Source organism: Poromitra crassiceps (genome assembly GCF_964638095.1).
Source record: "Poromitra crassiceps genome assembly, chromosome: 16".
NCBI lineage: Eukaryota > Metazoa > Chordata > Actinopteri > Beryciformes > Melamphaidae > Poromitra > Poromitra crassiceps.
The window spans coordinates 14,515,741-14,529,300 of NC_139645.1; the positions used below are offsets into that span (position 1 = coordinate 14,515,741).

The following is a 13,560-nucleotide window of genomic DNA, read 5'->3' on the forward strand; positions in this document are numbered from 1 at the left end:
GAACCCCCTCGAGGACCCCCGCGGGTCTCCGGACCCCACTTTGAGAACCACTGTCTTAAAAGAACATTCCACTCTCCATGTCTTCATTGAATCCTCGAAAGGAAATCTTTGAAATTCATTCCATTTGAGAACAAACTTTTACAATGGAAGCTCCAAAAGTCCTCTCTTTGTGCAATTAAAATACTGGCATCTGATTGGTCTGGGGCCGCCCGGTGGCCATTGTGTATGTCAGTGAGTATGCCCCTTTCAAACATGTACCCTTTCCCAGGAATGTCCTGGGACAGTATCTCGATGGGGCCATGCACAGTACATGAATGGGTACAGGGATTGATATCCAGGGAAATTCTGTACCACCAATTTCCCACCACCAGGGAGTAGCTGGTGTCTGAGGCCATGTCTACATTAGGCCCTTTTTTAATGGATCTGCACTTCGTTTGCATCTATTGTCCACACTACTTCTATTGTTTTGAGCGTCAAACATGAAGACTCTGGCAGTCGAGCCCGTCTTCGCCACCAAAATCCAGATTGGAACGGGAATGTGGACATGTGGAAGACCGAAGTTTTGAAACAATGCAAGTAACTCACTTGCATCACACAGCAGGTGGCAATAAGCACCTTGAAAGTGTCAGTGATCCGCCTATAAACCGAGAGAAGAAGAAAGTGTGTCGCAAAGGTGATGCACTTTTGGTGCGAGTTGAGAGAAGAAGAGCCATTTCGACTAGCGTTACACCGTTTCAACATGGATAACCAAATTCTGACCTTGTTATTTGTGATTCAATGTATTATGGTGGCACAACATCGTTGTCTTCTTCTTCTTCTTCTTCTTCTTCGACCTTGGCCATGGGCATAGTTGCTGCCCTCTCGATGTGGACTCCAGTACTAAAGGTAGACAGGGACACGCACATCCAAAAATAGGCCACACTGGGCCTGGGTGCTGGATCAAAAAGGTACTCACAGTGAAAAAATAAAGGTCCGCACACCAAGAGGAGCTCCCGTTAGGTTTTTTTTATTTATAAATATGCAATCAGCGTGACGTTTCGGGCCACACTGGCTCCAGTACTACACATTGAGGCACACACATGCCCAGTGTACGTGACGCAGCATGTAGCATGCGTCACGCAGGAGCTATTGCTCTGTGTGTAGACTGGGAAGGCTTTAACTGTGGCGTTCTTGCAAACGTGTTAATGAAGATGCAGCCTGAATGACAGTAGTAACATTGCAGGGAATCGCATGTAAACGGTCAGACCCCCCAAAGACAGGAGAACTCTATTCGTATACTGTACTGTAGGTCTGACTAGAGTTCAGATCCTCAGTTTCTCATTTATCACACACACTCTCACACACACACACACACACACACGATGGGAGAGATATATGAGGTACACACACACACACACACACACACACACACACACACACACACACACACACACACACGATGGGAGAGATATATGAGGTACACACACACACACACACACACACACACACGATGGGAGAGATATATGAGGTACACACACACACACACACACACACACACACACGATGGGAGAGATATATGAGGTACACACACACACACACACACACACACACACACGATGGGAGAGATATATGATGTAGCAAACTACTTCATTATAACATGTGGAGTTAATCAATACCATATTAACATTAAAGAGCATACACATGTGCCCACCACACACACACACACACACACGCACGCACGTGTGTGCACACACACACACACACACACACACACACACACACACACACACACACACACACACACACACACACAGCTCATAAATGGAACATAAGTGGCTGTGTGTCTCTGGCTGTGTGTGTTGATGTTGTTTAATCCTACAGTATGGCTCAGCCGGGGCTTGTTTGTGCGCTGCAGTGGGGGATCTGGCATGTGCAGACGCACATCCATGCAAAGCACGCATCATACTGATCATTTATTGTTTTGTTTTGTTTTATTTTGTTTTATTTTATTTTATTTTATTCTTCAGTTCAGTTTAGTTTCAGTGAGTTTCCAGAGTGGGTTTGCTCATTTCAGGTTAGTTTGATGTTTTAGTGTTAATTTAGTTCTGGGCGTTCTTCACATTTCCCACGCGACAGAAGAGCAGCAGCAGCCAGCCTAACTCCTGATCAAAGGAGGATCTGCTGATTGATCCATTGTTTGTCTATACAGTTCCTCTATACTCTGTCTGTCTGTCTGTTTGCCTGTCTGCCTGTCTGTCTGCCTGTCTACCTGCCTGTCTACCTGCCTGTCTGCCTGTCTGTCTACCTGCCTGTCTGCCTGTCTGTCTACCTGCCTGTCTACCTGCCTGTCTACCTGCCTGCCTGTCTGTCTACCTGCCTGTCTGCCTGTCTGTCTACCTGCCTGTTTGCCTGCCTGCCTGTCTGTCAGCAGGATTTCTGAAAAACATAATAGATTCCCATTAGATCCCATTGAATTTGGTGGGCAGATCAACCTTAAACCAAGGAGGACCAGTTGTCGATTCTGATCTGAATCTGGGCTTTTCTGCCATCAGACAATCGGACGACATATAACTTTTTTAGCTGTGTAACTATTATAAATCGAGACTTGATTCCACATCATAAGGGTGTGTTTGCAGGGTGGAGAAATCAAATGAAGAGGTACGTGATAGCAGTGATGTCTCTGGGTGGAACAGCAAGGCGGAGCTTGGTGTTCTCAGAGAGCTTCTAAATGTGGGTTTTGTTTTGTATTTCTGTTGAATAGAAGAGAACAGTGGAGTGTGTGGAAGCAGATCAGTGAAGAGAGAGAGTGTGAAGAGAGAGGGGGGAGGAGCCTAAGCCCTCTGTGAGCGCTCCTTAATGATGTGTGCTCTCAGGATAAAAGGCTGTAATTGGCCCTGTCCTTCCACCAGAACCTCTGTTTGCTCAGACAACGGACAATGTGTGAGTGTGTGTGTGTTCTTCTGAGCAAAGTCACTGTGCCCAGGAGTGTGTGTGTGTGTGTGTGTGTGTGTGTGTGTGTGTGTCCGTGTGCATGTGTGTGTGTGTGTAATAACTTGATGTGTGCCAGCTTGTCTGTCATGGGAGGCTGGACGTCAGGCGGGTGTCAGGGCTAACGCCGCTATCCAGCCTGCACACCTGTGCACTGAGGTGGGGAGAGCAAGTGACGTGTGTGTGTGTGTGTGTGCGCGCGCGTGTTTTCATGGGGTGTGTGCCTTCCTATGGCACAGTTAAGGCACTTAAAGGAATAACACCTCGTTCACAGTTGACATTGCAGCAGCGTTCCCAGAGTCCAGTCATTGTCAGCACAGCACAGCGCCCCCTGTGGACAGCAGGCAGCGGAGTGACCGATACGTTGGAAAAATCCAAACTTCTGTGTTGTGTTCTTGACTGGAGTCGTGATTTTTTTTTTATCCAGTGAAATAATGTTACAGTAGCAGAGATCATAAGTAGAAGAAAATAATTCCCCCACACTATCCAGTAACTGGCAAACTAGGTCTAATTTACCTGATGAAGGTCTAATCGACCGAAACGTTGTAATAAAGTTTGCCAGTTACTGGATAGTGTGCGGTAATTATTTTCTTCTACTTATGGACTCTATCCTCAGACGCACCTATCCATAAGTTTGTGAGGGTGTGCATCGGCTCTTCTTTCAAGTTTTACAGAGATAGCATTTGACACTAGTAACTTCTGAAAAAAATGTCTTATTTGGTGATAATGATCACATTTAACTAGGTCAGCTGTGTGTGCTACAGTATTACTTTGCTTTAACGAATAACAACTGTAAATGTATTTTTAAGCCTCGTCCCAATTATGTTCAATGTTAAATAAGTAGTACGTAGTAATTGTGCGCGTTTTCTGAAAGCTTACGGATACAGATGAAACGGAGCAGTACCACACTCACACATTTGACTCTCTGCTGCCAACTAGCTTAACATGATACCAACATGACGCATGGAAGTATGTGGGCAGTGACGGTTACACATCAGATGAAAATGGAGCATGAATGAGCTCTAAGTGGAAAAATTGGTTTGTCCCATTGACTGTATAACATATGGAAGTAGCCGCTGTGATGTCACAGCATTGGCATTTTGACCGTCGCCATCTTGGTTATTTGGAGCCAGAAGCAGCTAGTGAAAGACCTGGGGTTTCCTTTGGTCCATGAACGGTGAGCTGCGCAATCACTGGGCAGGCGACCTGTCAATCACGCCCCAAAGCATAGCCTGCTTTATCGTCTATTTGACTCTAAATGGAACTATAACTGATAGTTGAAGCCGTCTGTTTGATGCTTGAATCGTGTTGGTCAGCGTCACAAAACGGGAGGGGAGCTTGAAACTTTGCAAACAACATAACTAGCCATCCTGCTCAGAGAGGAATGTGAGTCAAGGGCACAGAAAAGCCGACACAGCCACCTTCATCCCTGTTGCGGCCCGTCAGTCTGCGCGTGCGACTGGTCCGCTCGCTGTTCCCACCAGCTGGGCGCCATTTGCATTGGAAATGATGGATGTAGAATGTGACGGATTCAGTTGTGACTCGTGAACGAGGTGAAGAAGAAGAGGAGGAGGTGTCAAAAGTAGGTTAAAGGGGATATTAACTGTGGATGACGCCCCGTCGGCTTGCAGCTGCTTCCCCAGCTGTCCCGGAAACAAGAGGCAGAGGAGGGGCAGAAACGAGGTAGAGGAGGGGGGGGGGGGGGGGGGACGAGGTAGGGGGAGGGGTGGAAGAAATGAGGTGGGGGGGGGGGGACAGAAACGAGGTAGAGGAGGGGGGGGGAACAGAAACGAGGTAGAGGGGGGGGGGGAAGAAACGAGGTAAAGGGGGGGGACAGAAACGAGGTAGAGGAGGGGGGGGAAGAAACGAGGTAGAGGAGGGGGGGGACAGAAACGAGGTAGAGGAGGGGGGGGGAGAAACGAGATAGAGGGGGGGGGGACAGAAACGAGGTAGAGGAGGGAGGGGAAGAAACGAGGTAGGGGGGGACAGAAATGAGGTAGAGGAGGGGGGGGGCAGAAACGAGGTAGAGGGGGGGGACAGAAACGAGGTAGAGATGGGGGGGACAGAAACGAGGTAGAGGAGGGGGGGAAGAAACGAGGTAGAGGAGGGGGGGGACAGAAACGAGGTAGAGGGGGGGGACAGAAACGAGGTAGAGATGGGGGGGACAGAAACGAGGTAGAGGAGGGGGGGAAGAAACGAGGTGGGGGGGGGGGCAGAAACGAGGTAGTGGAGGGGGGGGGGGACACAAACGAGGTAGAGGAGGAGGGGGGACACAAACGACAAGAAAGAGGAGTTGGCTGGATCAAACCCGGGCGCCTCTATAGCTGTCGCTGACCCGGTGGAGGGCGAAGAGGGTGTACTGTCCCCCCCTCACACAGGTCCAACCATGCGTCTCGGTAGGGATAAGATCAGAGAAAACACACACACACAGCCAGCATCACCTCACACACACCTGGAGCTGCTGCAGGAGGAGACGGAGTAGCCTGCTAAAAGCCGTCCTGATAACAGGACCTCACATTCTGTTTGTATCTGACTCTGTGTATCAGGCTGGACTTCCAGACGCCCACAGTGATGGAGCGGGAGTACTCGCCTTGACAGACTTCCAACTCCTTAAGCTAGTCAGCGTCGCCCAATCCAAAGCAGATCCACTCAGAAGAACAGCAGTGACATCTTTTCCGCAAGGAAACTCTGCTGGTGCATGCTCTTGTTCTTGGTTAATTGTCGTTATTCAGTCTAAATCTGCGAAAACGGCAGTTGTGAATGTGTTTACTCTACTAACGCTAACGTTGCCACTAGTGGCTTCGGGAGAGGCCATTACAATTTTGCCAGCCTGCAGGCTGCATTTCACGTCATCAACTCCGACACAGTCCCTGATTGGCTCGGTTACACCATCAACTACGATGCAGTCCCTGATTGGCTCGGTTACATTGTAATTTCAGGAAATCGAAGTGGGCGGCTAGAAGTCAAGACTGATCCATAGAGGAGAACAGAATGTGAGGTTGGGAGTGCGTCCTGGTGGCTCACCTGGTAGCACGCGTACGACGGACGCTCGGTCCTTCGCGCGGCCGACGCGGGTTCGAATCCAACCCGAGGTCCTTTGCCGCATGTCATCCCCTCTCTCTCTCTCACCACCCTTCCTGTCTGCATACTAACTGTCCTATCTAAATAACGACAAAAATGCCCCAAAAAATTATCAGAAAAAATACAGAATGTGAGGTTGGGTGAACAGGATGGTTTTTACCTGGCTAGAGACGGAGGAGAAACAGCGGGGATGCTGTGAAGGAGTCCCATATTCACTTTATGGCTGATTCTTGATTAAAACCACCCACTTTTGTTTCTTTACTCTCCCTTCGAGACCACAGGCAGATTAGATAAACAGTTTGTTGTTAATAAAAAACATATAAATAAATATATCAAAACTATAAAAGTTTACGATCTCAGAGATTATGTGCAAGGACGTATCCTCACACACACACACATCCGCGCACATCCTCTTCATGACTCATTATCATTCTAGTCTCTCTCCAATTTGAGCCATTTCCCACTTGACATTTACGCAGCGCCGTAAAACACTGTCATTAAACCAACGGTCCTGTTTTGAAAGCCCGGTGCCAACACCCTCACCACAAACTGAAATAAAGCAGGCCCAAATCACTGTTTCCATCCATTTAGCCCTCTCATCCAACTGGCCATGCAACTCCTTCACTGGAGGAGGAGAGAGAGAGAGAGAGAGAGAGAGGGGCGGGGGGGGGAGGAGTCACACTAAGCAGATGTTCCCAATAGAGTCAAATCTGCAAGGACTCCCCCTTTATGTACATTATATACTAATGTTCATGGTTCCACCAATATGGCTTTTGAAGGCTGAAACTCTGATACTAAAATCGCAGATGGCTGATATGCTGATATTTTGCACGGAAATCAAGTATTGCCAACTGCTATTTTCAGTATCTTTAGTTTTGCCATTTTCATGCAAAGAATTTACAAGAATTCACTCTTTCCACTAGAATGTCCTTCTTGCCGGGTTTGGAATAGCCTCTGAATCAGCATTTAGACCACCATGGGACACTAATGTTGTGTTTACACCAAGAGCAATAATTGCGTCACTCGCTTTTCGAGTGGTCCGCTTGCACCTTTGCATTGACTTTGTATGTAATCTCGCTGCAAAGAAAGTGCGAAATTGCGTTGGGTGTGAACGGCCAGTAAAACTCTCCATTGAAACCCAGACTGATGAAATTCCACCACCACCCCACGCGTACACACACACACACACACACACACACACACACACACACAGACAGACACATGCACACACGCACGTACACACACACACACACACACACACACACACAGACAGACACACGCACACACGCACACACACACACACACACACACTCTTCATTCAATAGTGGAGAAACTCTGCGATGAATTACTGCCTTTTAAATGAATGACAATTAATTACGGTAATTTAAATTCATGAGAATTAATTTACACAGAAAAAGGAAATTAGATAACATGACCCAAGAAGAACATAAGATTTCATGTCAGTTTTTCCAGCCTGCTTCTCTGTGTCTGTGGTCAGGACAGGAGCACCCTCCATCATATCAAAAGTACATGATATCTGATATTTAATAGAAGTATATATTGGTGCTACCCTAGTTTGGGGGGATATGCTGGATGTTCCGTTCAGATGCGCGACAGGAAAAGGCACCTTACTTAAGGTAAACTGCTGTGTTGCCTCTCCACCAGTAAGGCAGCAGCAGGCCGACGGGAGGCGGGCTAATTGAAAGCAGGTCCGGTTTGGCCTGCATGAGGACAGATTGACATCAGCCCAGCCCGCAGCGCTGCCTGCCTGCCTGCCTGTGTGCAGGGTGCTGCCTGCCTGTCTGTGTGCAGGGTGCTGCCTGCCTGTCTGTGTGCAGGCTGCTGCCTGCCTGTCTGTGTGCAGGCTGCTCTGGAACCAGCCAACTGCACCAATTGTTCTGCTCCACATTTGTGTGCAAGAGTTTTTTTTACATCTCCGGATCACGGCATCGTTATTTCTTGCTCATTATAAAGTGTCAGTCTGAAGCTGTCAAACCTTCTGCTTGTTTACTTTGATGATCACAACCCTCACAAAAAAATGCCACTGGAGCAGAGGCAGAGGAAAAAAAGATACTGGAATAAAGTTAAAAATCCTTTATTCTAGCTTCAAGTTACAAAATACACCTAAAAAAAACGACCTGCAAGGTCTTCATCAGGGCTTTGAATGAGGAAAAGACAGACAAGACAGACAAACAATGCATTGTTCTCTGTTGGAATATGTATTTGGTGCATTGCATTTACTGTGGTGGTTTTGATTGGCTCTTCAGCTCAGTGTTTCTCAACCTTGCTGCCCCGCCCCCTCTCTCTCTCTCTCTCTCTCTCTCTCTCTCTCTCTCTCTTCAGGCCTGCCCCACCCGTTCGCCATCACCGTGTTTGAGGACAGCCTCTACTGGACCGACTGGCACACCAAGAGCATCAACAGCGCCAACAAGTTCACCGGCAAGAACCAGGAAATCATCCGCAACAAGCTGCACTTCCCCATGGACATCCACACGCTGCACCCGCAGAGGCAGCCTGCAGGTGGGTACACAGCAGGGCGTCCGGCCCGTGAAATGTCCCCCACAGTGATGATGAGGAGAACCCGTCGCTCGCATGTCATCCTGTCCGTATGTTTTTCTGCCGACCGCGCCGTTCGTTCCAATGCATTGTGGGTGAGAAATATGGAGCGGTTTTGGATCGGAAAACAAAGCGACTCCTTAGCCTGCGGCAGTAGAGGAGATGACGGCGACACGCAGCCAGATGTTGCAGAAAATGCCGACCAACATAAACTGCTGAGTCAGGAAAAAATAAATAAATACATAAAAAACAACCAATATGATAAAAAAAAAGAAGAAGAAAAAAACACTAGTTGGACGACAGAGAGAGGAAATCTGCTCCAGTCTCCTCTGTGAGTCCTCTGTTTGGCTGCACCAGGTTCCGAGGAGTGAAATCGAGTTGCAGTCAATTCGGGCTGTGAGACAAGCGGTTATGGAATGACTCACACCTGTGTAGTGTAGTGCCAGTGGTCCACTTTCAGGTGGACTGTCCGTAGACTAGAGCATTGGCATGGACTTGTGTTCGTTGCTAGCTAGTCGTGTTGAACTTGAGTCACGGCTGAGAGAACGCTGCTAAAATACTGTGATAATAACTAACTCTGCTAAAATGAGCTCCTCCTCCATGCTGGCAGAAGGGCATTGACTCACGCAGGGCACAGCTCACACATGTATAAAATCTGGTCAAAGGGGCAAAAAAGGACGTCCGTAAAATGCTAAATGAACTATTTGAAGGATGACTTTGGGCTCTGGCAACATGTGTCATTATTTTTGCCATTTCACAGACTAAATGATGATAATAGATAGATTAATGGACAAGGAAATGAATGGCTAGTTTCAGCCCTGACGCTCACACACCTGCACAGAGTCTGAGTCGTCACATTGCCCCCTGCAGGTGGGAGGAACCGCTGCGGCACCAACAACGGCGGCTGCAGCCACCTCTGCCTGCCCAGCAACAAGAGCTTCACCTGCGCCTGTCCCACCGGCTTCAAGAAGGTCGACCACTACAGCTGTGCCAAGAGTGAGTTCCCCCCTCTGTGACTTCAACACACAACACATTAGCCTGTTGCTAGCAAGAGTGTTGCAATGATTGTACAGGTTAAACTCACAATGAAACAGAATGACTTGTCACCATGTTAGCTAATTGTCCATTCACCGTTAACAATTAATGCAAAACATTTCTATTTTTCTATCTGACAAAGTCATTAGTTTCATGTCCTAGAAATGTTTTTTAATGGTGACTCAAAAAAACTAAATCAAAACAATATACAATAAAACATCTGAGCATTTTCAGAACCCCCCCATCTAAGTGAAATATCACTTAAGCTATACTTAAGCCAAATAACTGTAAATGAAGCCAAATAACAGGAGATTGAGTTAGATATTAGAAAACCTGTGACATACTTGAGTTGCATTGCTAAAGATGTTTGAAAGAAAGCTTTATACCGTTTTATACCCCGTACTTAAAGAACTATTTTTTTTCCATAATTCTAGACATGTATCTTAGTGAAAAGGGAAAATAATTATAAACAAAGTCAGTTGTGTATGCATTCCCCTGTAAGCACTGATAACTGTGTGTGTGTTAGTGTTGTTGTGCTGTGTTCCATGTTGACCCCATTGTTAAACCTAGAGCACTGACAGAAGACCTTTGGTCTTTAATCAGGTCTTGACAAGTTCCTGCTTTTTGCCCGAAGGACGGACATCCGACGAGTCAGCTTCGACACCGAGGACATGTCCGATGATGTCATCCCTCTGGCCGACGTGCGTAACGCCGTGGCGCTGGACTGGGACGCCACCGACGGCTACATCTACTGGACCGACGTCACCACCGACTCCATCAACAGAGCTCTGTGGGACGGCTCCCAGCAGGAGGTCAGTGGCTTCTACAGACTCCAACTTTCACGATTATATATATATATATAATATATATATATTATTGGCATGCTGTTATACAAGTACACATGTGTGAAATCCTTATGCTAGGGGCCTTCATTACAAGACATGGTGCAAGTACTACATAGTCACAACAGTACTATAGTCCTTCTACTTATACATGTACGTAAATAAGGCAAACAGTGTGTTGATCATCTTCCGGGACTTCCTAAGGCACCACTGAATGCACAGATCCTGCCTACTCAGTGGTTCTCAAACTTCTTCACCTCAAGGCCCCCAAAACTGAGACATATTAGACAATGGACTACCATTTGATAAAATGTTTGCTTTGAGAAAGTGTATGAAACCCATGACCAAAATACATCATACATTGTCATTGTGTTAAGTATGGATGGAATTATAGTGAAAATAAATGATTCTCCTTTTTGCTGGGGACCCCCTGGAACCCCCTCAAGAGCCCCTGGGGGTCCCTGGACCCCACTTCTTTTGCCCCCTGAGTCCAGAACAGTGCAGACACAAGAGAGTGCTGGAAGATTTAAGTTTATGCAATAATGCCATCTACTGGGGAGAATGTGAAATTGCAACAGCAATCCTTGATCTGCTTATAGTAGATGGGTGTAGGGTTGGGTAGCGCTGAGTTAATAATAATAACTTCAGTTCACTTTGTCAGATTGCAGCACAATGACAACACAGATAGACTGCTAATACAAAATCAGATGTGCAATGCATGTGAGAGATGTGTAAAGTGCATTTGAAAGTTAAGCACATGCATTATTGCCCATGGCATAAAGGAGTGTTTGTATCTAACTTCCTTCATTTTCCAAAACAAACCTACAAAGTGCTTTACAGAGGCCAGAAAGCAAAACGAGGTAATATGATCAAAAGCACAGGACGTAAAAAATAAAAGCCAAAAATAACTGGAACAAAGCTGAAACAGCAGAAAAAGATGAGAGCAATAAAAAAACACACACACACAAAAGGTGGCGTGTGAAATGAAACAATTACTCAATTAGTGTATACACAGTGTAAGCTTTTCTGGGGCCCCCTGGTGACTGACTGACTCCGAGAAGTAGCAGGGAGCCACAGCAGGGAAGCTGGATCGGGGTAATAAGTGTTTGCTGTCTCTGTTCTCCAGGTGGTGGTGGACACCAGTCTGGAGAGCCCAGCGGGCCTGGCTATTGACTGGGTGACCAACAAGCTCTACTGGACTGATGCCGGTAAGCACCCTCATTTCAGAAACTGTCAGTCATACTGCTGATGTGCACAGTCCTTGTGTGAGGATGTGCGCTCTTTTCTGGATCTTCAGTCTCCCTAAGTCAGCTGTGTGATTTCCCTAATGACTACGTGCATTACGTTTGCCAGGAACGGATCGCATCGAGGTGTCTAACGCAGACGGAAGCATGCGGACTGTGCTGATATGGGAGAACCTGGACCGGCCCAGAGACATCGTGGTCGACCCGATCGGAGGGTGAGATGTCTCCAAATTTAAAATGATAATTAGTTTGAACTAAAGAGGAGTCATACGTTTGTATTTGTAACATTGAACATAAGCTTTGCACGCTTCCTCTAAAGACTCAATTATGCTCAACGTTAAATATGAATGCGAACGGAGCGTTCATTGCATGCGTAATTGGGCACATTTTCTGAAAGCTTGCAGATAAAAACGATGAACCGGAGAAGTACCACACACACACACACGCGCGCACAAGGAAACACACACACACACACACACACACACACACACACACACACACACACACACACACACACACACTTTGACTCTCTACTGCCTTCTAGTGGATGTATTGTTTGCTTCTCATGATACCAACGTGAAAGGGGCATGGAAGTATGCGCGGGGTGACCGTTATATCGTTTGAAATGGACGTATTTTATTTCCGTACGAAATGGGAGCATAAATGAGCGTTAGCACGTTGTATTCTTTCCCCATAGGTTCATGTACTGGACGGACTGGGGTGCAAACCCTAAGATTGAACGTGCAGGCATGGATGCATCCAGTCGCATCGTCATCATCTCGTCCAACCTGACCTGGCCCAACGGCCTGGCCATCGACTATGAGACCAAACGGCTGTACTGGGCCGACGCTGGCATGAAGACCATTGAATATGGCAACTTTGACGGATCTGACCGGCAGGTAGGCAGAGCTTTTATCAACATGTATGCATTTGTACCTCTGCCGAGCAGGTTCTCTTGTTTGTCTGTCAGTATTGCATTACATTACATTACGTCATTTAGCAGACGCTTTTATCTAAAGCGACTTACAATGTCACATTTTGTCAACCGTACACAAATCAAGTATTAAACACAGTCTATGACAGAAGACCTTTTGAAGCAATAGAGGCACTTGTAGAAAGTAGTTTGTAACATTAGTTGGATTTTTTCTTTTTAGAAGAGGGAGAAAGATGTTAGTTCAAGAAGGGCGCAGGTGTAGCCTGAAAAGGTGTGTTTTTAGTTATTGAGTAGAAACCCTCGATAACATTGGAAGAGGTTTCCATCACACTGGGTAGACAGATCGTCCTCGGGCCAAGAAACAATTGATGAGATGTTCCTGGTGATCTGGGATTGCTGCTGTTGGACAAACTTCTGTCTTTGTGTGTAGGTCCTGATCGGCACCCAGCTGCCCCACCCCTTCGGCCTGACGCTGCATGAAGACAAGCTGTACTGGACAGACTGGCAGTCCAAGAGCATCCAGAGCGCCGACAAGCTGACCGGCCTGGAGCGACGCACGCTGACCGAGAACCTGGAGAACCTCATGGACATCCACATGTTCCACCGGCACCGAGAGACAGGTCCGTGTGCGGCGAGACAGAAGCGTGTACTATAGGGCGTCTGGGGAGTGCAGCGGTAGATTCCCTGCCTACCAACACGAGGGTCGCAGGTTTGAGCCCCCGTGTTACGTTACCTCCGGCTTGGTCGGCCGTCAGGGAGGGAGGGGGGACAGAAGCTTGATTAAGGGTATGTGCCCTGGTCATTGCACTAGCACCTCCTCTGCTTGGTTGGGGCGCCTGTTTGGAGGGGAGGGGAACTGGGGGGGGGGGGGGAATAGCGTGATCCTCTCACACGCCTATGT

General features: G+C 47.4%; 1 protein-coding gene across 1 annotated transcript in view; it reads left to right on the top strand.

Annotated features, from left to right (window-relative positions):
* The window catches only part of lrp4 (low density lipoprotein receptor-related protein 4), a 99,446-nt gene that overhangs the window by 55,904 nt on the left and 29,982 nt on the right, over nt 1–13,560 (top strand). The window contains exons 15-21 of the mRNA XM_083653319.1: nt 8,392–8,568; nt 9,475–9,600; nt 10,243–10,451; nt 11,608–11,689; nt 11,835–11,940; nt 12,423–12,624; nt 13,090–13,285. Of these exons, the coding sequence (XP_083509445.1) occupies nt 8,392–8,568; nt 9,475–9,600; nt 10,243–10,451; nt 11,608–11,689; nt 11,835–11,940; nt 12,423–12,624; nt 13,090–13,285 (1,098 nt within the window). The remainder of the gene's footprint in view (nt 1–8,391; nt 8,569–9,474; nt 9,601–10,242; nt 10,452–11,607; nt 11,690–11,834; nt 11,941–12,422; nt 12,625–13,089; nt 13,286–13,560) is intronic.